This window comes from Pristis pectinata, chromosome 4, assembly GCF_009764475.1.
Source record: "Pristis pectinata isolate sPriPec2 chromosome 4, sPriPec2.1.pri, whole genome shotgun sequence".
Taxonomy (NCBI): domain Eukaryota; kingdom Metazoa; phylum Chordata; class Chondrichthyes; order Rhinopristiformes; family Pristidae; genus Pristis; species Pristis pectinata.
The window spans coordinates 93485244-93512229 of record NC_067408.1 but is presented as its reverse complement, the minus strand read 5'-3'; the positions used below and the strand labels follow the sequence as shown (position 1 = coordinate 93512229).

The 26986-nt window shown below is 36.4% G+C and overlaps 1 protein-coding gene across 10 annotated transcripts in view; it reads right to left on the bottom strand.

Annotated features, from left to right (window-relative positions):
- stxbp5l (syntaxin binding protein 5L) overlaps positions 1–26986 on the bottom strand; it is a 275353-nt gene that overhangs the window by 16358 nt on the left and 232009 nt on the right. For all 10 annotated transcript variants that reach the window (XM_052013888.1, XM_052013891.1, XM_052013892.1 and 7 more), the window contains 6 exons: positions 23607–23780; positions 14407–14643; positions 11946–12306; positions 9186–9351; positions 2859–2970; positions 1956–2176 (listed from right to left, as the gene is read on the bottom strand). In XM_052013888.1, the coding sequence (XP_051869848.1) occupies positions 1956–2176; positions 2859–2970; positions 9186–9351; positions 11946–12306; positions 14407–14643; positions 23607–23780 (1271 nt within the window). The remainder of the gene's footprint in view (positions 1–1955; positions 2177–2858; positions 2971–9185; positions 9352–11945; positions 12307–14406; positions 14644–23606; positions 23781–26986) is intronic.

Below are 26986 nucleotides of genomic sequence, written 5' to 3'. Positions count from 1 at the left end.
GCAGTCTTTGTTGATAGAACTTGCACAAAGATAGCTGTTGTGTTGTGAATTCAGAACAATAATCCATTAGGCTTGTTTTAAAAAAAATTAAAAGTTGGACCCACGTCAGAACAAGTAACTGAGGTTTTAACATTGAAGCAATGATAATTACCATTGAATAACCTCGCTGATGCTGGAAAAAATATAAATTTTACATGTAGAATTCATTCTTTCAAAATTAAGATAGTTTTTTTTCACTTTTTACGTTTTTATCTTAATCCCATTTGTGTAAATAAGTCTTAATTTTGCTTCCTAAACAACTATTTAATTACAATTTATACCATGTAGGGTCTATGAATATGAAACTTAACATGGTACCAAAATTATCAGTGTCAATTATTGTGAGAAAGGTGTAGGCTGCAGGAAGAAATCAACAGACTGTTCAGGTGGGCAATAAAAGTGACAAATGGAATTGAATTTATTTAAGTGTGTGACAATGTATTTGGGGAGGGGAAACAAAGTAAAAGGAATACGGAATGAACTTTAGGATACTAAATAGTGTAGAGGAACTGAGAGATCCTGGAGCACAAGGTAGTAGCAGAATTGATAGATTAGATAAATAAGACAGCATGAAGTGATACTTAAGAGATAAGATATCTTTATTGGTCACATGTACATCAAAACACACAGTGAAATGCATCTTTTTGACTTGACTTCTTTGGCTTAGGGCACTAATTATAAGAACAGGGAAGTCATGCTAGAACTATATAAAACACTAGTTTTTTAGGCCACTCTTGGAATACTGTGTAGAGTCCTAGTTAGTATTCAACAGGAGGGACATTATAGGATTAAAGAGATGAGATTAACAATGATGTCCCCAAAGCTAGAGAAATTTATGTATGAGATGACATTGACTAGACTGCAGTTGTTCTCTTTGGAAAATCTATTTATCCTATCAAAGAGATCATAAGGTTTAAAGGTAATTGTTAGAAGGACATAAGTGCAGCTGAGGAAAAAAAAAAGTTTCCATCCAACGAAAGGTATGGGTCTGGGACTCAATGCCTTAAAGGGTGGTGGAGGCAGAAACCTCATTACATTTAAAAGTTACTGAGTATGCATTCAAAGTGCTGTAATCTATACAGATAAAGACTGAGAGTTGGGATATGGAAAAAGCCCAGGTAGCTTTTTTCTTACCTACACAGTGGTTCTCTTTGTTATAAATTTCTGATTTCTGTTTTTATTTCCCACTTCAATGTCTGTTTTCTCAGTGAGAATCCTTTAGATTGATGAAACAGCATCAATACTGCTTATTCTGGTCACAGAAATCCTTTGTGGTTTATGCAGAATTCAAAAAGACTCTAGAAATCATGCTAAAAAGTCCACTAAAAGTCTGAATTTACAGAATGAATAGTGATAGACAAACTCAATTAATGTGGCTTTGCTAACACAGAAATTTCTGGTTTATACATCTCAGTGCCTGTGACATTAACTTACAAGAGTGGAATTTTTTCATGTCCCTAACCAGGCAATGTAGGTGATGCTGCCATTTTGCTTCTGTTTAGAGGAATATACCATTGTCTAATCATATTGGTTGCCCTATCACTAAATGGTTTATAATTTAAAGCTATTTTAGTAAAGGCCAAAGCAACAATGCTAACAAGGCAGGTGAAAATGAAAAACAATAGTTAAAAGTGAATGTAACTAATCGTGGACTGTATTCAGGATCAGAGAACGGTTACTGTTTTCTTGCTGAATTTGCAAAGCTACATTATAAATACATATAGAGAATTATTAAAGGCATTATGATCTTTCTCCTTGGAGAGATATAGTTCAATTCACATTTGGTGTTCTTCCAGGATAATTCAGCTCAGAGGACAACATATGTGCAACATTAGGACACAGATATATGTTTGAATGCTTACACAGGGAGATAAATTCCAAAGACAAAATTCTTTATAGAATCAAATGCTTTTTACCTCATGTGCATGTTTGGAGAAGGTCTCTGCACTCGCCATCATAGCAGCAGTTCGGTCTTCCAGTTCCCCTAGTCTTTGTCCACGTTCATCTAAAGCAATACGAGCACGGGCTAGATCACCGACAACTCCAGATGCAGCACCCTTAACTCCCTCAAGCCCACCAGGTCCAGGGATGTGCTGAGCAAGAGTCCGAGATGCCTTGCCTGCCGAAGCCTCTCCAACTTGAAAGAGGAAAATCAGAAAAAATATGAAGATTATTAAATTATTATTTGCATTCATGTTTTTAAGGTAACAGGGAATAAACAGTCATCTACATTTTTTGACTAGAGAGTAGTAAAACTTATAGCTGGACTTCAGATTGTCTCTAGATCTTTCATAGGGTAGTACCATTTTAGGACGATGCTGCAAAACCAAATTAACCTTTCATATGGTTTGTTACCCTGCAACTAAAATCACTTCTTAGGATACATCTCATGCCTGATATGAAAATGTTAAATTTCAGCTGTTTAAACATTTCCCTCAAAAACACTGGAAAGATTTTTTCTGTACTTTGAAAGCACTTGAGGCAAAATAAGTCTCTAGTAGTACTCTCTTATCTATTTTAAGAATCAAGTAACTCATGATTCTCTTTTAAGATGACTATTTCACCAGAAGAGGGACAAAAGGTAAATTGGCACAAAACTTGTTGAGGGAAATTACCTTCCAGCATATTATGACAAAGGAAATGAATTTGGACACTCCAGCAGACCAATTCACCACACTAAATATTGTAATACAATGACATCAACTTCTGCCTTATCAAAATCTAGTGTGAAGGAACACCTAAATTAATTTAATTTATGACAATGGTATTGTCTGCGAAGTGTCCTAAAGGGAAGTTACAATGTCTTCTCATTAACTTACATAACTCTTCTCTATCAAACGTTTGTCCACTTCCTCCAAACAACCCCTTTAAAAACCCTCTGTTCTGGGCCTCTGGAGTTTCAATAGGAGTAAACAAATCTCCAAGCATTTCCTGAAAATATAAATGAATCATTAGAACCAATAATGTCAAAATTTATGGAAAGGAAGGTATTAGAAAAAAGTAACAATTTTGTCAGCTTACTGAAATTACCACAATTACTTGCAATTTGGAAACAACATTGTAAAATTGGAAGCATCAATATAATTGCATCTTGTTGGATTTTTGTACTGATTTTACAAATACTAGCATTTCTAGCCAGCCTACATTTTTTAGAGCAGATGTGCATTGTAGCTAGAATAGGCTGTGAAAGTCGTTGTTGAGGTATTTGCGACATAATAGAAGATGCAGATAATAACAATGGAATGACTGGGCACAACAGTTTTCCAAAGTTCACATGAAGGATTTGTGGAGAAGAGTGAATGTCCTTTATCCACAGAAGATCTGAAGGTCCTCCAAAGACAAGTCCAAAAGGTTTTTAGCCATATGGCTAGCAGATAAACCTCTACAAAGCATGATGGGAAAATAAACCAACTTTATATGAGCAACAGGTTATGAGAGAGAGAGAGAGCACAACATCCCAGAACAGAAGACTAGACAGTGTTTATAGGCTGAACAAGCCTCACACAAGTTTAGTTAATGGTCTGTGAAGTCCTTTGAGAATGTTAAGAGAATTGATAGCTGTTTAATTGGATGAATGCTCTCCAGTAATGATTGATTGACCACAGAATTGTGAACTGAGAGCTGTTGTGAGAGGTCATCTGTAGCAATTAAACAGGGGGGGTTCAGAGTGAAACTGGATCTTCATGAAATAAGTAAAAGGAGTTGGAAAGTATCAGAAAGCTCAGTCTCCTTACTCTTAGTGAGGGCTCCTAGCTCAAAGTCTCAGAGACCTAACAAATTGAAAACAACGTAGTGACCAGTGGTTGTAGGGAGATGAGAAACTCTGAAATATTTTCCATGTATCGAAGACCACAACAGCAAGCAGAAGGTCCCACTGTCACTATGGTAATAAAGAGATAACCAGAGGTTTAGGTTAAAACTGTGAATATCCTAGGTGGAAAGATTTTGTCATAATACCTATGTGAGAGAACTGACAGGAGAAATCACATCCATGCTCCTCTGTGACTCTTTGGCTCAGTTGGGTTTTAAGAAGTCCTTGCGTTCTAAAAGATCGATGTAAAAATATATAAAATAATCAAGTACATTGGTGCCATAACCCAGGAACAACTACTGCAGGAGGAGGACCCTGAGTCTGGAACTCAAGAGAAGACCAAGACCCATGGAAGTGAGCCCAGCCAGTTCATCTTGCACGAGTAGTATCCAAGTCCAAATCGTGAGTTTTGTTATCTAATGTAGCAAGCTAGGACGGTGAATTAAATGTTAATTGAGAGTTATAAGGGTTAACTGAATGTCTGTATATTTTAAGTTATCTGAGTATTAATAAGGATCAAGTTGTATTAAACTTTAGTTTGAGTGTTTTCTTTGAATGTCACATCAATTGACCTCCCCTCACAGAGGCAGACTGAGCAACATACAGTAGACCACAATGATTATCAAGACCCACTCTGTTTGAATATTCAGAGTGGCCTAGGAGCAGAACTGTTGCTTAAACACACCAATGATCTAATCCATCAGATTGAAAGAGATAACTGCACGTTGTTATTTGCTAACTGCTGTTGAGCTAGTGAGTCAAGATCCTTGGGGTTGGTGAGTAGCCCTTCTTGTCCAGAAGCCACCTTTTTTTTTGGTCACCGTAGGTTACATGCAGAATTCAAAGCAGGCTGTTGCAGACTGAAGGCTGTTATTGTGGTATGATGATACACCAGTTAAACACTAGAATTCCCTCTAGTTACAGTACATTTTCAAGTTGACACTTGATACATAATGTGACTGTGAATTGTGGTAGACTCTCAGTTGATGGAGATGCTTACAGTTTAATGCGAATGTAATGTCACTTATTAGTTTACATCTGACTATTGTAAGCATGGCTTTCTTCATTATCTGAAGAGATGTGAATGGAATTGGACCTTGTGCAATCAGTGAACTTCTCTAAATCTAACTATTTTGATGGAGTGATGGAGGAAAGATCATTGATGAAGCAGTTAAAAATGGTTAGGGACACTTCCCTGAGGGATTGCAGTAGGGATATTCTGGGCTGAAATGATTGAGCTCCAACAATCACAATTTCTCTTCATAAAGAAATACTCAGAAGGCCAGTCTGCATCTAGGCAAGAGAAACAGAGTTAACGTTTCAGGCCAATAGCCCTTCCCTACAACAGAGAGACATTTAGAAAAAAAACACATTTAAACTTTTAGAGATGGGGTCAGGGGCGGGAGTGGAGGAGAATGGAGAGAACAAAGGGGATGTTTGTGATAATGTGCAGACCAAGAGAAAATGAAGGGCACAGACTGATGTTGATTGGGAGAAGGTGCTGAGGGCTTGCTAAAGGCAACTAATCTGAGGGAGGATAGAGGATTTACTTACACTTCTTCCAGTTTAGTGTACTGCATTGGGTGCTCATGATGTGGTCTCCTCAACACTGAAGAAACCAAATGCAGATCCGGTGATCAATTTGGGTAATACCTCCATTCAAGGATGACCCTGAGCTTTCAGCTGCCTGACATGTTAATTTTCCATCCCACTCCCACTTTCTGTCTTTGACCTTTTACATTCATTCCAAATGAAATCCAACACAAGCTCAAAGAGCAGCATCACTTCTTGTGTCTGGGCATGCTTCAGTCCATGGGTTCAGCCTAGAATTCAATAATTTCAGATAACCAACCTTTCAGATTATGACTAGTTCTAGTTTAAGAGCAGGAAATGCTGGGTGTGCTTGGGAGCGATGGAGGATGGTGTGTGGGAGTGGGGCAGTGTTGGCGTTTCAGCTTGATGACAGCAGCTCTGCTTTTCTCTCTCCATTCTCCTCCTTTTTTTTTAAAGGAACTGATGTTTTTTGCATCTTATAGTTCCGGCTGCTTTTTTCCCTCTCCCTCCACTCTCACCCTTTTATTAACATCTCCTCCAGAGTATCCGAATCAGATTTATTATTATTGACATACGACATGAAATTTGTTGTTTTGCAGCAGCAGTACAGTGCAAGGACAAAGATCTATAAAATTACAAAAATAAACAGTGCAAAGAAAAAGGAATAATGAGGTAGTGTTCATGGATCATTCAGAAATCTGATGATGGAGGGGAAGAAGCTGTTCCTAAATCATTGAGTTTGAGTCTTCAGGCTCCTGTACCTCCTCCCTGATGGTAGTAATAAGAGTAGGTTCCATTAGCAAGCACCCACTCCTGGTCTACACCAATCTGTATCATCTGCCTCTTCTTGGTCTCCACATTATTACAGATATTCCCTCTGTTCTCTCCATTTCTTCCTTTCTCTGCATGTTCAAACATACCAGTTCTCAACAATCATCAGCCTGAAATACTATTTCTTTCTCCATAGATGCTACCTGAGCTGTTGAGTATTTCCAGAATTCTCTATTTATATTTCAGATTTCCAGCATTTGCAGCTTTTTGCTTATCAATTTTACTTTGTGCAAGTTTTCCCTGATTTCATTTGAATTCAATATTTCTTAAAACTCTTTGATGCCACACACTTTGTAAAGTGCTACTTAGCTGTCAGGGTCAGTCACTGTCATGTCAACAAAGACATTCTCAGTGCAGTACAGATGCCTCATAACGTTCCTGCAGACTTTCAGGTAGCAGAGGTCTCCCAGAAGATACTGGGTAGATATAGCCTCCTTCTGAGAGCTCTTCTTCCCTTCAACCTATTCCCCTTGTTCACCTTCTCTGCTAATTTTCTCTGTCATGCTGCAATCCTAAGGGAATAATTAATAAAGCACGGGTATCTGGCAGCAAATAGTTATTGCAGGACCTTGAAATCAAAACAAATTCTTTCAATGGCTGGCATGTCAATCAATGTTTTTTTTAAAATATTTATTCAAGGGATGTGGGCTTCACAGGCTCAGCCAGCATTTAATTGCCTATTCCTGGTTGCCCTTGAGAAGGTGGTGGTGAGCTTCCTTCTTGAACCACTGCAGTCCTTGAGGTATGAGTATGCCCATGATGCTGTTAGGGAGATAATTGCAGTATTTTGACCCAGTGAGGTGAAGGAATGGCAATATATTTCCAAGTCGTGGTGGTGTGGTTGGAGGGCCACTTCCAAGTGGAGGAGTCCCCATACTTTTGCTGCCATTGTCCTTCTAGCTTTAACATTTTCAAGGACTAGAAATAAAGAGTTAAATCAAAACAACACTCAATTACTCAACAGAGAACATACCAGTTGTTGACAATTTGTTTAAATATTACTGGTGGGGTCTTTAGTGTTATTGAACACATATACAGGGCATGAATTACCACATGGCGTTAGATGCATTATTGAGCTCTGATGATGCCATCACTATCAAATTAGTGCGTGTGCTGATTAAACATAATGATGATCTGCCTACTCCATATTTCCAGTGAAATACTTTAAGTGCTGGTACCTTTCCTAATATAGTAGCAGGCAACTACAAGTATGGAGTCATACTGGATACTGTATTGAGAGAGAAAAAAAATGGTCCCCATAAATAGGAACTATGCTGGTGAGTGGAGATTTTCTTACTTTTATGTGCAAAATGCATCACAATAGCTAACTTTCCTAACCAGCAATAATCAGCAAGTCTCCAGAAAGTACATGGAGCTCAATTCACTGGAAGTGGTGTAATGCACATTAATATCAGTGGGAAATTACAATATCATTCTAACTGCTGCTCCCTACAAAACCAGAGCAAAACACAATTGGGTAGAAGCCAGAAACAACAATTTCATCTTCAGTTCTATTTTAGAAGTTGCAATAACTCTTGATGTGGAGAATTCAACAAAAAGCCTTAAGGGAAAGGTATCAAATGTTATTTCTCAGGAGAAATGTAACATTATCTTCAATATTATATTATACATAATCATATGAAATGTAGTGCAACCTTATTTTTTGTCATTTCTACCAGTTCCCTGAAATAAGCTCATTGTTAAACGTTTACTTTAAAACTTTATTCATACAGCACAGTAACAGGCCCTTCTGGCCCAACGAGTCCATGCCGTCCATTTAAACCCATGTTAATCTACGCGTACGTCTTTCAAATGTGGGAGGAAACCAGAGCACCAGGAGGAAACTCACACTGACACAGGGAGAAAGTACAAACTCCTTACAGGCAGCGACGGGAATTGAACCCTAATTGCTGGCACTGTAACAGTGTCACGCTAACTGCTACGTTTCCGTGCCACTACTGTTTGGCCCATCTCATTCGGGCCAAAGTCTTTATGGGTGAACTTTTGTTGGTGGCGATAATTATCTGATTCACACTTTGGATCTTCAAGCACCATAACATTTCACTAAATCATTTGATTTCAATTAAAATCAAAATATATTGCATTTAATAAATACCACCTATTACAATATCTAGCATGTTTTGCAATTTCTTGAACTTCAATATTAAAATCCCTGAAAAATAACATAGGGCTGGACTGAATTGAATTTTGAAGACACTGCTGATTGGTCACACTTACCTGGGCTAGATTCAGACGATCTAAATTCAGGTTGACATCCTATACCCAGAAGGTGTCATAAGGACTTAGTGCTGTACAGATCCCAAATGAAGACCAAAAGTGCTGAGGCCCTGCCCCTGAATGCCTGGACACCTTGGACAGGTGGCAAAGCTGGGGTCAGAGCCTCTTAAAAACTGTTAATATTTTTATTATTAATTGCAAAATAAAAGAAATTTAAAACATTGAAGTAATATAAGTTTAAATGATTAAAAAATAAATTAAAAAGAAACATTAAAGCACCAATATATTACTTAAATATTAAGTAAAAACTAATTCATTTACCTTTTCCCACTTAATCTCCAGATCAGGAATACTCTTTCACATGAATTGGACAGATCCGGTTGGTGTAGAATAGCAAAGGCGAATCCCCTGGCAATAACATGGAGATATCCTAGCACTTTAGAGCACTGCATTTGGAGTTCAAGTGGAGTCCAATTATAGTGTGGAATGAGAAAGCCTCATTCAACATGAACAGGACTTGTAGCTGGTCTGTGGAAGCCTGGGATTTACTTACCGGAAAGAGACTGAACATCAACACTTAAGAACTGCCAGTCATAATCAGCACATTTCAGCCAAATATTTCACCGAGTATTTTCTTATTTAAAAAAACAAATCCCATGTTATTGGACTCTCAAACAAGACTAATTGCTTCTAAATGGAATGGTATTCTTACCTGAAGATTTTCACACATCTCTTGACTGTAGGTAATTCGCTGGATTTCACTGGGTGAACTCAGATACAGAGCCTGTCCACCATTTGTAAAGCAGAAAGTCCGAGCTATTCTCATATCAGTTAATGGCAGGTAGTTTACATCCAGCAATGGCCTAAGGCTTGGCAAGCTATGGTTTAAAAAAAAAGGTAAAAAAAAAAGCAAAAATTATTCATTGCAGTTTAAGACCCCAAAGAACATTTCCATTTCATTGGAGGTGACAGGTAAACTGGAGTTAATTTGTTTTTATTGCTTCTGATAACCATCATATAGTTTATCTGTATTCCGGTAATTTACCAGTCAACCACCAATGACATTAACTCATTTTTTTTCTCTCTCCACATGTACTAACTAATCTCTGCTGAATATTTCCAGCATTCTCTTTTCAGATTTTTAGCAACTGCTGTACTCAGCAGCTCACAGGTCTTGTGGGTTGTTTATTTCTCTCTAACTGCCCTCATTCACCTTCCTTTATTTACATTCCTTTAGAAAGATCAGTTATAATTAAAAAGCTTTCATTTCCCTTTCTCAGGCACAAAAAGCAATTATGTCACCTGGTCAACCTTATCACAGGTATACAAAATTATGTGGAGATAGACAAGGTAGATAGTAAGAATCTTTTTCCCACGGTGGGGGTATTTAAGACAAGAGGGCATCGGTTTAAGGTGAGAGGTAGGAGGTTTGGGGGGGGGGGGGGGGGGGAGGGGAGTTTTCTTTTTATCCAGAGGATGGTTGGAATCTGGAATGTGCTGCCTGAAGTGGAAGAGGCAGATATTCTCAGAGCATTTATGAAGCATCTGGACAAGCACTTGAATTGAGAGGGCATAGAAGGCTATGGACCAAATGTGGGTTAATGGGATTAGTAAATGGGTGCCACGGCTGTCAAAGGGCTGAACCGTGGGCTGAAGGGCTTGATTCTGGCCTGTACAACTCTAGGACTCTATTCCCTTTGTTCTCGCCACCTTTCCCCCCCTCTGCAACTTAAAACAAGCTTGTTTTCTAATTTATCCAGTTCTGATGATGAACCATCGAAATGTTAAATGTGTTTCTCTTCAATATTGCTTGACTTGTTGAATATCCCCAGCATTTCCTATTTTAATTCAGACTTCCATTATTTTTGTTTCTTTTTGCTTTTCAATCATATTACTTACAATGCTTGTAAAACAAAATCTTACATGTGTTATATTCACAATTAAGACTCATAATGTGTAACTATTTTCTAAATGAAGAGAGAATTCAGAAATTGGAGGTGCAAAGGGACTTAGGAGTCCTAGTTCAGGATTCCCTTAAGTTTAACTTCTAGGTCGAGTCAGTAGTAAAGAAGGCAAATGCAATGTTGGCATTCATTTTGAGAGGACTAGAACTTAAAAGCAAGAATGTACTGCTGAAGATTTATAAAGGCATTAGTCAGATCGCATTTGGAGTACTGTAAGCAATTTTGGGCCCATATCTAAGGAAAGATATCCTGGCCCTGAAGAGAGTTTAGAGGAGGCTCACAAGAATGATTCCAGGAATGAAAGGCTTGACGTTATGAGTAGCAATTGATGTCTCTGTGCCTGTACTCTATGGACTTCAGAAGGGGTGAGGGGGGAGGTGGGGGTGGGGTTTATCTCATTGAAACCTACCAGATACTGAAAGGCCTGGATAGAGTGGATGTAGAGAGAATGTTAACATTAGTAGGAGAGTCTAGGATCAAGCTCAGAATAAAGGGATGTCCCTTTAAAACTGAGATGAGGGGGAATTTCTTCAACCAGAGGGTGGTGAATCTGTGGAATTCGTTGCCACAGAGGGTTGTGGAAGCTAAGTCACTGGGTGCACTTAAGGCAGAGATTGACAGATTCTTGCTTGGTAAATGAGTTAAGGGTGGAGAAGGCAGGAGAATGGGTTTGAAAAAAAAATCAGCCATGATTGAATGGTGGAGGATACCCAATGGGCCGAATGGCCGAATTCTGCTCCTATATCTTATGGTCTTAAGATCCCCATTTACCATCTAGGTTTCATTGATTTTAAATAAACCCCATAACTCAATGGAGAAAACATGGAATCACATGTAAATAGGAAAAGGGAGCAAACCGCACAATGAAGAAAACAGAGTAAAGTACTCGGAAGCTAGTGATAAAGCACTTTGGTTATGAACAAGATGCGGATGGCTTCTTAACATGTGTAGCCCAGTGAGTAATATGCTGAAAGATTAAATCAAATGTACTGAGATAACATTACTCTTTAGTTAGCATAATTAGATACAAGATAATTAAGAAAAGATAATTTATGATTCATCATGATTTTAGGTGGCTGCTAATGTAAAAAACTGCATCAAAACAATTCTCTGATGCGCGGTTGGAACTCTAATAGTCAGTAGAGCAGACTGTTGGGATGGAGTATCTGGTGGTCTTTTTGCAGCATTAATGTTACCTGAACTTCTTTGGAGAAAGAAAGAAATCTCAAATGCAGCCAAACCAAGGGACGAGTGAATGCTATGTAAAAGAGATTAAGAAATGAACTGAAGAGAGCAATGGCATCATGACAAAATGCCCTCTGACTTCCCAAGGCAGCTGCAAGAAATTTATGGTTTGAGAAGATTGGAAAGGAAAAGAGAAATGACAGAAAATTACTTAAATATGTATATTATAAATCTTCACAAAAAGTTTCACAAATGTAACTTTATAATCATAAACAGTGAAATTATAGTCGGAAAGTCAAGCACTTACAGTACATGAAAGTTACCTTAAGGTCATAATATGTCCATTAGCACAGAAGCAAGCCAGGCAGACGCTATTGCACATCGTTACCACATCTGCTCGTAATACAAAGGAAGTCTCTGTGATATTGTGTACATACAAGCAGCATTGAGAAGGAAGGGAATAAAGTTTGGCTTGTTTTTCAGAGCAGAGCACTACATACTGGTGGTCTGCCATCTCCTGAGAGGAAGATGGTGAAAATCTTACTAGTTTTCTTTTCCGTCCTTTATCATCTTTATCTTCACTGTTTGGATCTCTCCACACCTCATATGGGGGATGTATTAGACCACCCAGAGAATCCAAGGAAGAAAATGTTAATATGGCTCCTTTCAACATTAAAACAGTGCCTGAAAAATATCAAAAAAACTGTATGTCATGACACAGTCACTAGTATTTTATTAATTTTAATACATTACATTCCCCATTCCCTATTTTTATATGCATTTCAAATGGAATTAAAGTAACGCCACATAATTTATTTTTAACTCTGGTTGTGAGAAACTTGTAACATCAGACTCCAGAAAATACTTTGCAAGCAATTCTAGTTTGCTAAATTCATTCAGTCAGTCTTTATTAAAAAGGATACATAATCATAATATTATTGATCCAAACATTAAACATCCTCAATTATAACATCAATCTTATCCAGAGGATAAGGCAATTTGTATGCATCCAAGAGGTACATCTGCTGACTTTACCAAATGCAGTTAATAAGACAAACTATTATTAAGATGTATCACTATGCATTATCAAATAGGCATCAGAAATGGTGCTCAAGGGTCAGGGCTCCATATGAAAATCCTCATTGGAAGATGAGGAAAATTTAACAGGTTAGGTTTTGAGAGCCAATGACATTCCTAATTCTGAGATAACGTCTAAAATATTGAAATAATCATATTGCAATGTATATTTTTATATTTATTGCCAAATCAATGTAAATGAATGTTCATTATTTATATCCTTAATATGTTCATCATTTACATACTTGCATACATACCAACCAACTTAACTGAGTAGAATGGTAACTGAAAGAACTTACCTAAAAATGATATCAACACAAAATAAGGTCTTTTTGCACCGTAGCAGGCTTCTGAGCATATTTCCACCTATACTGTCACAACTCTACTGAACAGACTTTTTCCTCCAATATGAAATCCAGAGGTTCAAATCCAATTATTTTAGGGGAAAGCTCTTAGAGTTAATGGAAATGCTCAATTATATTACTTCCAGTTGCACAATAGGAAAGGAAGCCAAAATGTCATTGAGTCCAGTCTGATTACGCTAAGGAAGCTACATAAATGTATATTGTTTAGTTGTTGTTATGAAGGACGCAAGAAAACAGGAGCAGGAATAGGCCACCTGGCACCTCAAGCCTGCCCTGCCATTCAATATGATCATGGCTGATATGTCACAGGCCTCATCTGTGCCAATTTCCCACAGCTCTCAATTCCTCAATCTTTCAAATAATTATCTAGTTCCTTTTTAAATACCTCCAATGATCTAGCTCCACATTCCTCAGGGGTAGGGAATTACACAGATTTGCCGCGTTCTGTGAGAAGAAATTCTGATGCACCTCAGTTTTAAATGACCACCCCATTATCTTGTAACATGCTCCCTCGTTTGAGACTCTTCCATTAGTGGAAACATCTCAACATCTACCCTATCATGACCCCATTTATTTCAAGAAGATCACCTTTCATTCAAAGAATACAAATCTAACTTTAGTAACTCATGGTACAACAACCCTCTCATCCCAGGAATTAACGTAGTGAATTGCTTTTCAACTGCTGCCAATGTTAACATATCCTTTCTTAAATAAGGGGAACAAAGTGGCTCCAGGTGTGGCCAACCAACATCCTGTACAATTGTAACAATACTTTTCTTGTTTTTAAACTCCAACTCACTGCAATAAAGACGTCCAAACTACTTGTTGCATCTACCTGCTAACTTTGTGATTCATGCATAAGATTACCATCAGTACTCCACTCATTGGAACCTCTGTCAATTTAGACAACAGACTGTCTTTTGATTCCCCTTACTGAAGTGCATGACTTTACTCTTTCCACATTAAACACCATTTGACAAGTTTTTGCTCATTCACTCAATCTATCTATATCCTTCTGCAGGGTCCAAATATCCTCACTGCAACATGCCCCCTCACCTACTTTTGTGTCATTGGCAAAATGGATACCTTACACTTCGCCCCCTCCTCCAAGTCATTAACATTAATAGTAAATAAGGGCCAACAACTAATCCTTGGGGCACTCCACTACTTACATCTTTCGAGTCTGAAAATGACCCTTTTTTTTCTCTCTGTCTTTTGTATGATAACCAGATTCCAACTTTGTCTTCTATGTGATAACCAAAAATAAAATCAAGGAAGTTGATTTCAAAATCTTTGCGAAAATAAGGTCACATTATGAAGTAAACATAAAGAAATTTCTTACCACTGGGAGAGACCATAAGTGGCTCCGAATATCTTTGCTCCTCCGGAGGAAGGTTCAATGAGATAACTAGGACTGTACCCAAACTGGTACCAACCCATAGGCACGGCGAGAGGGTCGAGTCCATCTTTCGGCTGAAGGACTCCATGAAGTACAGAGCAGTTATGGCTTCCTTTGATTCTTTGTCAATGCTGGAGACGCTGGAACTTCGTGACCGACTAAAAGAATTTTCTTTACTTTCTGTATAAAACCAGTGAACAACAAAATCAGCTGAGGTTGAGAAACAATTGAAAAGGCTTAAGCAATTCTTTTAAGCATTAATATTACTAGGAGTTGTAAGGCTTGATGAATGTATACTTCCAGAATTTCAATCATTGTACTTCATGTTTCTGTACAGTTTGCTAATTTCATGCCAAAATAAGTTGCTCATAGATGATTGCCAGCTTGGGTCCAATAATCTCAATGAATTCGAATGGCTCAGTAAAGTTAGGCACTATTCAATTATTGCACTGTTAATATTGTATTCAAAATCAAATTGCTTTTATTGAAACTAATACAGTATCATTTTGAAGAAAAGGGGAACATTGCTATGAATACTCGAGAATGACTTTAGTTGAATCTCATAGTTCCTGTATATTAAAATTAACTATTCTCATTAAATTTCTGTAATTTCTGCAAGTCAATTTCTCTTTGAAAATTAAGAGTTGTGCAAGTCTTCAATAACAGATCCAAAGATACAAGGTATAATTAACACTATTTTTTGCCTTTCTGCAGATGCAGTTTGACCTGTTGTGTCCTTTCAGCAATTTTTGTTTCTATTATATGAGTGGGATCTCACTTTTTCATATATTAATTGGTTGAGATTTTAAAATAACAAATTTTAAGTATTTTTATTTTCCTGCACTCTCAATCTAATTCATCTTTCCCTCTATTTCCATTTCTTTACCTGTTTTGAATTCATCCACTAACTTATACACCTTGTGGTTATTTCTTGATCCTTCAATCTGATTGGTAAATTGATCCACAACTCCTGGTGGTATTTTCAACTGCCCAAGTACTTTGGAAGTTCCTCCTTCAACTTTTCTCTTCTTTAAGACATTCCTTAAAATCTTTCTTTGATCAAGCTTTGACCATCTCTCCTAACATTTCCCTCAGTGATTTGGTGTCAAATTTTGTTTGAAAACTCTCTTGTGAAGTGCTTGAGGGTGATTTCCTGCAGTAAAATTCTTTCAAAATGCAAGTTATTATTGCTAAGGAGCTAACACATAGTTAGTCTGTTCACTTAGGTCCCAGATGCCATTTCTCTGACATTCTGAACTGCTTCCAGCCAAATGCAATGTGAAAAATTTAAATGCATAAACAAGTCTAATCATATTATTACAAAATCTGGATCACTAGTTATTTTAACATAAAATGCATTGATAGGACTTACATGTTTTAAACGAAGCTGAAGATAACAGTCTTAAAACAAACCTTGGACATCTTATTGTGAGGTTACTAATTTCTTGTGCAAAGGCCTGGACTGTCAATGTATTAAAGCTTCTTCTTGAAACAAAAAGTTCAAAATAATTTTTCGTTCAGTCTAAACAATGGAAAGTTTAAGGCAAATAATCACGTTTAAAAACAATGTAGTTTTAATAAGGAATCACATTTTATTAATGTTATTTTGTTAGGAGGCTTGCTTCAGCAGTAAAATTATTCATCTTTACTGATAGAAGTCATTCTTACCTTTTTCACCCCATGGCTATGGGGAAGTATGATGTTCATTGTGAGAGCAAATGCTGATGCTGAGCAATTGCTGAAGTATTACTCATTTGGAAGTGTGGTTTACTGTCCCCAAAAGTGTGCAAATGGGCCTTTCATTACATCAGCATCAGTAAAAACGAAAATTGCTTATAGTAACACTCACTGATAATTATATGGTAATCAATGTAACTCACACATCATATGTAGAGAAATGTAACCTCTGCTGAGCTTCACTGATGCAAGTATGACATTTGAGCATATATGAAAGTACACATTTTTATCAGATCAGTCTAACCTGAGGTTTGATAATCCTCATGAAAAATAACATGCACACATACAAATAACTGACATCAATATGCATATTACTGCCAAGTAAATTATTTCATAATTTAAATCTGGGAGAATAGAATATAATTTTGGTTCTTTTAGTTTAGAGAATACACTTGTTTAATAGTTATTAAACTTGCACAGTTTAGTTTATGAGCATTGAAAAATTCATGCCATATAATTCAAAAAATAATGGGTAATTACAGTGGAAAATGAATGAATAGGATTCCTTCCACATAGGTTAATCTTAAATGCCTAAATAGCCATAAAAACTTAGACTTACATAGTGCTTTTCAAGACAATATATCCTAGATTTCTTTAAAACCAATGAAATATGCTTGAATGAGTAACCATTGTTCTAGGTAGGAAATACACTAACCAACTGATGCTTCTAAAAACAATGATATAGTAACTAGATAAGCTATTTTTAATGACTCATTAAATACTGGCCACCACACTGTTTAATTTCCATGCTCTTCTTTGAAATAGCATGATTTTTTTTTACTTCTCCTGAAGATAGAACATAGAAAAACTACAGTACAATTCAGGCCCTTCGGCCCACAAAGCTGTGCCAAACATGTCCCTACCCTAGAAATTACTAGGCCTTAAATTTAATATTTACTCCAAAAGACAACACTATGACAATGTAGCACTCCCTTAGTATTGGAATTGTGGAATTGATTTGTGTTCTGATATTTGGAGTAGGACTTGTGCTCATAAGGTAATGGGGAAATGAGCTATAGCACATACTCCATATTTTTTGAGCTGTTTTTTGATTGTAGTGATTTATACCCTAAATCCAAATGCAATATTAACTTGGTCTTTCAGTAACATACATTTGTTTTGAAAAATGTTTCTGGAAAGCTATACTTAACTAGATTTCTATTTAAAATAGGTGGTTATAATTACTTTATATTAAATTGGATTTATTAATGTATTTTACATTTATGAATTTTAGTTATCCAGGTGTTGTCACATCGATGTCTAGTGTTGTATGACACAGGTTCTCAAATCTAATTGTACTATTCTGACTTGTGTTGACACATAAAAGCATAATGAATGCTTCATTAGACATGACAGCCAAGTGTTAGTCTGTTTTTCTATGTGCTACGTATGGCTGGTAATGAAACTGGATTTCATACATTTCCCCCACAAAATGGGAAAGATTGCTTGGCTTCTAGACTTCCTCTACATTTTTTGGATTTATGGTGTTAGTTGAATAGAATAAATAAAAAAAAATTAAAAGGGAACTTTCAATATGGGGAGAAGTGAATTGTCAAATATAATAAGGTAGTCTCCTTCCATCACTGTAACCTTTTCCAACCATGCCTGACCTATATCCTTCTCATCCACAAAATCAGTGTTACTCCTTGTGTATCTCCTCTCTTTCTGTACCTTCATCGCTGGCCTTATTTTCAGTTGTCTTGGACTTTTTGCCTACAATTTCCCCTCGAAAGCTCTGTGTTCACACTGCCTCTAATAATTCACACTGTAAAGATCCCATAAATTAATAAATTAAAAATTCCCACATAAATAACATTTGCTGCCATGATGAAAGCCTATGTCAAATCACTCCTATTAGGAAGAAAAGTTAATGATCATAATTCTTACGACCTTTGAATTCAGAAGCAATTTATTTTGTGATCTGAGATAACAGACACAGTGGCTGTGTTTTTAGCATTTTCATCATGGCTACTTGTGGACAAAATTGGGACAAATCATTCCCTTATTAATGATTATCCATCAGTTGATAGTCCAATGAAAACTGGAGACTTTTATATGGCGCAATGAGACAAGGTATGTTAATAGAAACATTTTATGGATTTCAATATTATAGAGTATGATATACAACTTTCTCAGAAAGTAGTTTTTAAACATGTCGTCTCTCATCGGTTAAGTAGATTACTTCAGTCATCTCATCTACTACTACGCATTGGCTAATTGTTCTACTTCAGATATCTGGTTTGCTTATACCATCAATATGTATATTTTATTGTTGGTTTTAGTTGCTTTTGAGTCATTTTTTTGTAAATATATTGAAAAATGCTGGTAGCCAGTTGAAAATTTCATAGCATTAACACCAGCTGGGTTGTCTTCTAAGAGCATTAACAGAATCTGTAAAATTTAGAGGCAAGTAAAATGTGTATAATCACTGGCACATGCTAACATTGTCCAATTAGAATTTATTTTGGCTGAATGATGAAATAGAGTAAAATCCAAACACTGACAGGAATTGACATGGACAGAAATATCAAGATTAACAAGGGGCAATGGTTCAGTTACTTTAGCAGCAGTTCAAAGTAAAAAGAACCCTCTTCTTCCCAATGAGATGGATAAATATTTTGCAATTGATGGATTTTATGAAGTGTCTTACCTCATTGTCATATCTTTTAAAATCTTACTGCAATTATATAAGGCTTTGCTGAGACAGCACCTGCAGTATTGTATACAGTTTTGGTCTCCTAAAAAGTGACGTACTTGCCAGTAAGGAACAGCAGCAAAGATTCACTGGAACGGTTACAGGGATGGCAGGTTTGGCCAAGCAGGTAAGAGAGAATAGATTGGGCCTATAGAGTTTAAAAGAATGAGAAAGAGGATCTCATTGAAACCTACAAATTTCCTTCAGGGCTCAGCAAGGTAGATGGAGGGGGAATGTTTTCCCTGGCTGGTAATATATGAACCACCAGAGGTCACAGTCTGAGAAGGGGGTAGACCATTTTGAACTGGAGAAATTTCTTCACGCAGAAAGTGGTGAATATTTGGAATTCTCTATCCCAGAGGCCTGCGGAAACTCATTCAAAACAGATACCCAATTAATTTCTGAATATTAAGGGAATTAAGGCACACAGGAATAGTGCAGAAAAATGGCATTGAGGTAGATGATCAATCATGATTTGATTAATGGTGACACAGAGCCAGATGTCCTGCTCCCACTCCCTATTCTTATGCGACACAGGAATGTGAATTTTGAACATCTTCTGGAGTTAATTTGTACTCACAATCTGTCATAGTTAACAGAATTACAGATTTTTATAGTAGTTGTTAGCAGTAAGAGGATTGTTGCTATTCCTCAACATTCAAATTGTTTATAGCCTGAAGCAAAAATAATGTTGGAATTAAAATGACAATAAAAATTTCAGAAATCACAAACAATCTTATTGTTTGTTGAAATGGAAAAATCAGACTATACACATTTTCACCCACACCGTCCAATCTCCCCTATTACCCAGAACAGTATCACTCATACCCTATGAACCCGACTCAAACACTAGTTTACTCTAGCCAAATAACGAGTTGAACCCTTGAAAATAAGATTTAGAAAATAATAATCACAACATACTTTTCTAAAACAGAAACTTTGTAAGTTTTTGTTAACTTGCTGCTGTTTGTAAAGAGGACAATGCTGGTAATGTGAAGAAACAGATAATTGGCTCTTTTGAACAAATTCTTTGGGTGGGGGGGGGGGTGGGGGAGAATGAACAAAAGCTTTCCACAGATTGTTCAAGTGGGCCCTATATGACATACAACATATAAGTATAATGATTTTTCTTGTGACACATTGGTCCTTTAATATGACTGTTTGTTGGATTATTTGAAGAAGTTGCAAGAAAATGACATTGTATTCTGGCCCAACAAGTGTTATCTATCCATTTCTCAGGAAGAAAAGCATGGCATAGCTAATCGTGGGGGTATCACTGAGATGAGACCCCTCCTTTATTGTTACTTCTGCACATATTTCACAAGCTGAGGAAAATAATGAAAAAAAATGACATTTTTGCTATAAAGGGATGTGAAATATACATAATATACATTTTGAATGGTAGCAGTGCAGCAGAACGTCAAAGGTCCTACAAGAACCCACAGATCCACTCATTACTGTCCCATTGCAGGATTTTAATTCTGCGACTGGATTTCTCCTTTTTCCTTCCCAACGTTGTATCTTCCATGCACCACTTTGTCATGCTGCAGTTATTTTTTTAATTTGTTAAAATTTTCTTGATGTTGAATGACTGACCATGTGGGGCATAGTAGCCAAATCCATCTTGGCCCAATATCACAAATATGGATCTCCACTGAGGAGTTTGTTATAAATGATAGAGAAAGGGAACACTAGCTAATGGCCTGGACTGTGTTGACTGATGAACTGACACACAAACTGCTGGCTAACTTGGGCTTTTACATGTGCACAGTGAAAGGCAGAAGTTGGAAATGTGTTGAAGGTGAGGTGCCCATACACCTGCTTTCTCTGTCATTGGACTCAACTTGATGTACAGAAGAGGCCAGATGCATTTCACATCAGACCAGGGGGCTGGTGCACAAATAGTTCCTGTGCTTAGTCAGTGCTTTTTAAATATTTCAAATATTAAGTGATATTTTGACATGCTTTTAATTATTTTTAAATTAAAAAACTAAATAATCTGAATTATTTATATCTATTTGAATACTTTTTAAATGTCTCAGAGAGATGCCTATTGGGTGCAAGGTCACCTCAGCCAACCCTGCTTATTTAGGAGAAAATAAGTGGAGGCAGGCACTGCGGGTCATGAATCCAGGACAATCTGGCCATTCATTCATAAGTCATGTATTCAGCTGTTAAGGATGCCAAGAAACTGGTAAAGTTCTTCCAAACAAATATAATGTCTAAAACTGCCATTAAGGAGTGGGGAAGCAGAGTCAATGGTCAATTAAAACAAGACAGAACTTTTCAGTAGTCTATTTAAAACCAAACTACATTCCAGAAGGTTCCTTTAACATTTAAGATATGTTTGCAAATCAAAGCCATAGCTTTGCATGATCATTTGGCAGATCTGTATTAAACTTCAGAGACTGAATTAAGGACATATTACTATTTCACGCCTGTATTCAGGATAAAGCACTAGTTGGTTAAAAATAAAACTGAATAACATTTGTGATGATTTTGCTGAATTATAATAGTCAAACTGTTTAAGACATATATAAACCAACAAACAAGATTTTTTTTGAATAATCAATGTTCTAAATATTACTCAGATGGTATCACTTACTTTGCAACAAGTTTAATAGTTCTAGAAAGGTCTTCAGGAAAAGATCTCATATATAACATGTAACACTTCAGAGTGCTATCAACCAAGAGAAGGCTGTGTTCCATTTTAAATCATAGTATTTTAATGTCATATATGCTATACTATTTCAGTCAACGTATTGAAAATACTGGAAATATGCAACAGGTCAGGCAGCATCTTTGGAGAGAAAAATAAATTGTTAATGTTTCATCTTTATGATGTTTGTTTCCTGAGATGTCGCTCGACTATTGAGTACTTCCAGCACCTTGTTTCTTTTTATTTCAAGCTTCCATAGACTAACATTAGTAGTATTCTGGAGTAACCATATGGATTTTCTCTCATTAAATTTCTGTATCATTAGTATAAATTTAACCTGCAGTACTTAACATTCATTCACACCTTATGTGTGATAAAAATAGGCTGAAAGGTCTGGAATAATAAAGAGGCAATCTATCAGAATAACTGTGTGATGATTTTGCCAAACATACACTTGATTAACTGATAAAGAATGATCATCCTTTTGTAATCTATTACTGCTTCACAATAACTAAACCTGGAAGTGAGAGATTGAGTGGAAATATACATTGTTATTAAGATTCCTTGGTACTTTTTCAGAATTTATTTTGCTCCAGTAAAATCACATTGGCCTGTTGGCCCTGCTCTTCTTAGGTGATATAGGTCATGTGTTTGGGAGATGCTGTCAGAGTAGTCTAAGTGAATAGTTACAGTACTGTTGTAGATGGAGCACTCCACAACCATGGTGGAGGATGCAAATCTTTAGGGTTTTGGGAGCCAATAAAGTAGGCTTCCTCATCTTCAAGGGTGTCATGCTGCTCGAGTGGAGTATGCCCTCACACTCCTGATGTGTTTGGCAGCCTCCAACATGCTCTTGCAGTCATTAGGTCAATGTGCCTAGTCTAGTTAAATTTCTGGTTAGAAGCGGCTCACTGGATATTGAGGGTGGAGTATTTGACAGTGGTAATGACAACTGAATGTTAAGTGTAAGCAGTTAGACTCTCTCTAACTTGAGATGATCATTGTGCAGTACTTTTGTGGTGCAAATGTTACTAGCTACTTATTGGCCAATGCCTGAAACTTTCTGCTGCATGCAAGGATGAACTGCTTCATTTTTTGTTTGAGGAAATGCATAGAGAATTTAACATTATGTAGTTATAAGCAAACAAAGCAAACTCTAAGCTTACAATGGAACAAAAGTTATTAAGCAACTGAAGATGTTTACAAAATACCTTTTCTAAATAACTATAGCCTTTGCTTAAAGTCAGTATATTAACTTTTACAGTGCTTCTTCTGAAAACCATTAGCTGACTTAGACCATATTTTATCAACATTTTCATCCAAAGCTAGGCTTCCAGAATTAACTTATCATTCCCACACTAGGGCATTACATATGCCACTCTGAAATATTATGAGAGTTTCTCCAGCAAAATACTCTGAATGATACAGCACACCTTGAACTTGTATTTTTATGTTTTAATTGATGAACCCAAACAACAATGCATCTAATACTGTCAACAGATATAAGCATGTCTTCTCCATGATGAAAATGACCATAAAACATGTTTGTCTAGTTCCAAACAATTTGCAAAACTTGTCAGAATAGCATGCCAGGGTATTATGTTGCTGAGCAAAGTTCTGGAAGTACAATTTTGTAAATAAGGCTGATTTTTCTTGGCAGCATCTCTATCAAACAGACTAAATTTTGAGAGTCAGAAAATAATTTGATTTAAATCATGATAATGTTTATGTGCAGGCTTGCATTTTAAATTTAGTTATTTTCATTGAAGAAGATCATACAAGAGTTTTCACTGGTGGCATATCCTTCAATAGTACATAAATGCACGAGAACACAAGTAGAATCATATTCAGGGGAATGAGCTAACTATAGGCCAGTGTACCTGCACTAACTCCAGATGGTTAACTTAGTAACTCTAATCACCAGCATTTGGAATCACATTGATATTAAATAGAAATAAGAAGCTAGAAGCAATGTTTTTGGACCACATATCACTGCAGTCAACAGGGAATACACTAAAACACATACATGTACGCACATACACTCACACACACCTTCTGTGTGGGTGAGAGGCAATGAGATTTCCATGCAGGCAGCAGACTGTGCTTTTCGAAAAGGTGGTCGCCCTGGTCCACGACGGTTCAGTTTTGAAGTATCTGCAATGGAAAGGCGCTTCCCAGTGTTGCAGGGTTGGGATGTAGGGCTTGTGCACACTCCGTTGATGTGATCTAAAATAAGCACAACAAATGGTAGATTTTAGAATCAATCTAACAGAGTAATCATATGGAGTCCCTTGATGCCTCTGAACTGGATATGGCAATGAGGATCCTTCCTCAGAAATTATTTTGCCGATAAGCTGTATGAAATATTCCAGTAACAAAAACCAATGGCATTTCATGATTGGAGATAAAGTTATAACTGAATGTTTTCAAAAAAATTTTTATTACGGGGCATTTAAAAATGATAAGGAAGCAAGATATCTTTTAATAATATCAAAAACACAGCTTAATTGTTAATTAACCATCTCACACTGTTATTTTCACTGCGACTAAAAACAAATGCAGTAAACATGGACAAGTAAAAACCTAGACCAGAAATAAAAACTAATTTAAAGTTAGTTGGCCTAATCAAATTAAAAAAGGCATCTATTACTTCAATACTGACCTATGTAAAGATTCTGCTGGTCAGCTTCTAATCTTGTGTCCTGCACAAACCTCCTCATCCACAATTGTTGTTTGTGTTATAATTTTCATTATTCATTTCACAAATCACACAAGCTTTTCTGAACTAAATCAGCTTTCAATTGAGCAACACCTCCATTTAAAAATTCTAATTCTTGTTTTCAAACCCCTTCATGGCCTCTCCCTCCAAATCTCTGCAACCTTCAGCTCTACAGGAGGATCACCAGGCAGTAGCTGAAAAATAGGTACAGTAAAACTTCAATAATCCGCTAGTCTATTATTTGAAATTCCCAATTGTTCAGCATCCGGCTCACCCGGTTCTGTTTCCTGTGCTCCTTTTAAACTCAGCTGGTTCACTGAAACATTTATTATACTACTGTATAATATCTTAAAAAAGTGAATTAAAATATATTGGTGTATTAATTGGAGTAGTATCGAATTGTGCACAACATTTGCTACCAAAATTCAAAGGTTGACAGATTATCAGACTATTACTGTGCGCTTTTTTTTAAGGAACAGAGAACTGGTGGTGGAGGTGGTAGTTGTGTGTATATTAATAAATAGTATTGTACAGATAGGCTGCTCACCATGGCCTTAAGTGAAATGTAGAGCAGGTCCTTTGAATAACTGGTGTGAAGAGAATTGAAGATAATGGATGAGGGAGGCTTTGATGGTTTTTAAAAGCAGAAAATTCTGTTGAAACTCAGCAGATCTGGCAGAATCTTGCATCAGTTCTGAGGAAGGGTCTTCAATCTGAAAAGCTAAATGTTTCCCTTTCCACCAATGATGCTAACCTGCTATGTTTTCCCAACATTTTCTGGTTTTATTTCAGATTTCCAACTTCTGCAGTTTTTTTATTTTCATTTGAGAGATTTATGCCTGGGCAAAAAATACCTGTTACAACTCGAAAGACTTCAACATTTGTTTAATATGATACTCAATGCATAAAGGACTGTTCTGCAAAATGCCATGCAGAATTCATATAGTGTGGACCTATCTAAAATAAAAAAAATGTTCTCCTTTAGAATTTGGAATTCAGTACAAATTATGCTGGATTCCATCCACTCCAATTCCATGGAAACTCAACCCTACCCCTAGATCTAATGCTAAATTTATTATAATTGTCCTTGTTCCAGATCTGCCATCTGTACTTTCGCAGTGAGCCAAAGTAAGATAATACTCAGTTTGTTCTAATATTTAATTATTGTGCCCGCCTTTTTATTCATAGCTTTCTGTGAAATCATCATGGTCATTGAAATTATTTCTTGGCATCAGAAGCCAGCACTGGCCCCCAAAACCATAACAAATTTCTATCCACAACTGGGTCCTCTCCCAGGAGCCGGTTCTAAAGGTGGCACAGGTGAGTAAGTTGCACTGATGATGTGGAGGGTCACAGAGTATATTTCTGATTTTCCAACATAATATGACACTGAATGAAAGCATGAATAAATAAATTCTTAGAAAATATTCCAAATATTTCATATGATTGCAATACAGTTCTATTACTTTTATAAACAGAACTAGGCACTTTTAAACACCACAAAGGCTTGAAAAATACATCACTGTAAAGTAAATGAGATAGCTTGAAGATGAGATTAAATCATGAAACTTTTTAAGCCTATAAATGTCGTATATGTAAGCGAAGAATGGTATCAATTACATCTTCAAGATTCAAATAATTGGATTTTACACATATACTAATATAACATATGGTAGGTATTTCTGGTGCACATTCTTTACTTCCTGAAACAATGTCAAATATTTATGACAACATTTAAAATGAAAACTAATTACATGCACATTTATAATCAAATCATGTTACTTAATGAAGAAAATAATCTACAATTATTTTGCACGTGATGAACCAATCAACTCACAAGATACATTTTACATCTGCCCTTTCTTTCCCTAACCAAAATTTCTAATATCCAAAATGAAGTTTTTAAATAACACTTTAAAAATACAAGAATTAATTGTTTCACATATATGATAATATGTAAATATAATCTTTTGTATCACTTGGTTTACTTTTAAAGATTTTACCTCAAGGTCTTGATTATTCCTAAAATCTGGATTTTGGATGAGGTTGAGAAGTTTGATCACACTGTTCTTTTTGTTAGGTAGTGAATGGCTAGCCTACTGCTACTACAGTGGACAGGAAATGCAGGCAAATTTCTGGTCAGAAGTGGATTACCGGTCAAATTGTGTAAAGTAGATAAGCTGATGACAAAAAAGCAACTTGGGAATATTTTAGAAGCAGAATGTTTAAATTCAGAATATTGTAATTTTTAAAGCATCCATTTTCAGTTTTCTAAATCTGCTAAGTGAAATTAAGATGCCAATAAGTCGCAGGTTAGTCATCTCAATGCATCATTTAAATAGATTGCCCAGTATTTACAGGCTAATTGATGTTTGTCATTTATTGTCATTTTTGAGTTTTGACTTGTGGACACTTATTTGGTGTTTTATCACTGTGGATAGTTCACATCACACAGAAAGCGGCTTTGAAAGTTTGTACATGTAATGTTGTTGTCTGCCTTAGTGCCTACACCAAATTATGACACCTCATGTGGGTGTCTTTGGGGCTCAAGGATGAAGGTTATCAGCCAGAAGGATACCACTGATTAGGAGCAGATACCACTTAAGAGTGGAAATGGCAGATGGCAGTCTTCAGGAAGTCATATCCATGTAACATATTCAAAATAATGCACATCCCAAATGTCAAATTTATTCAACAAGAGGCCATCATCCAA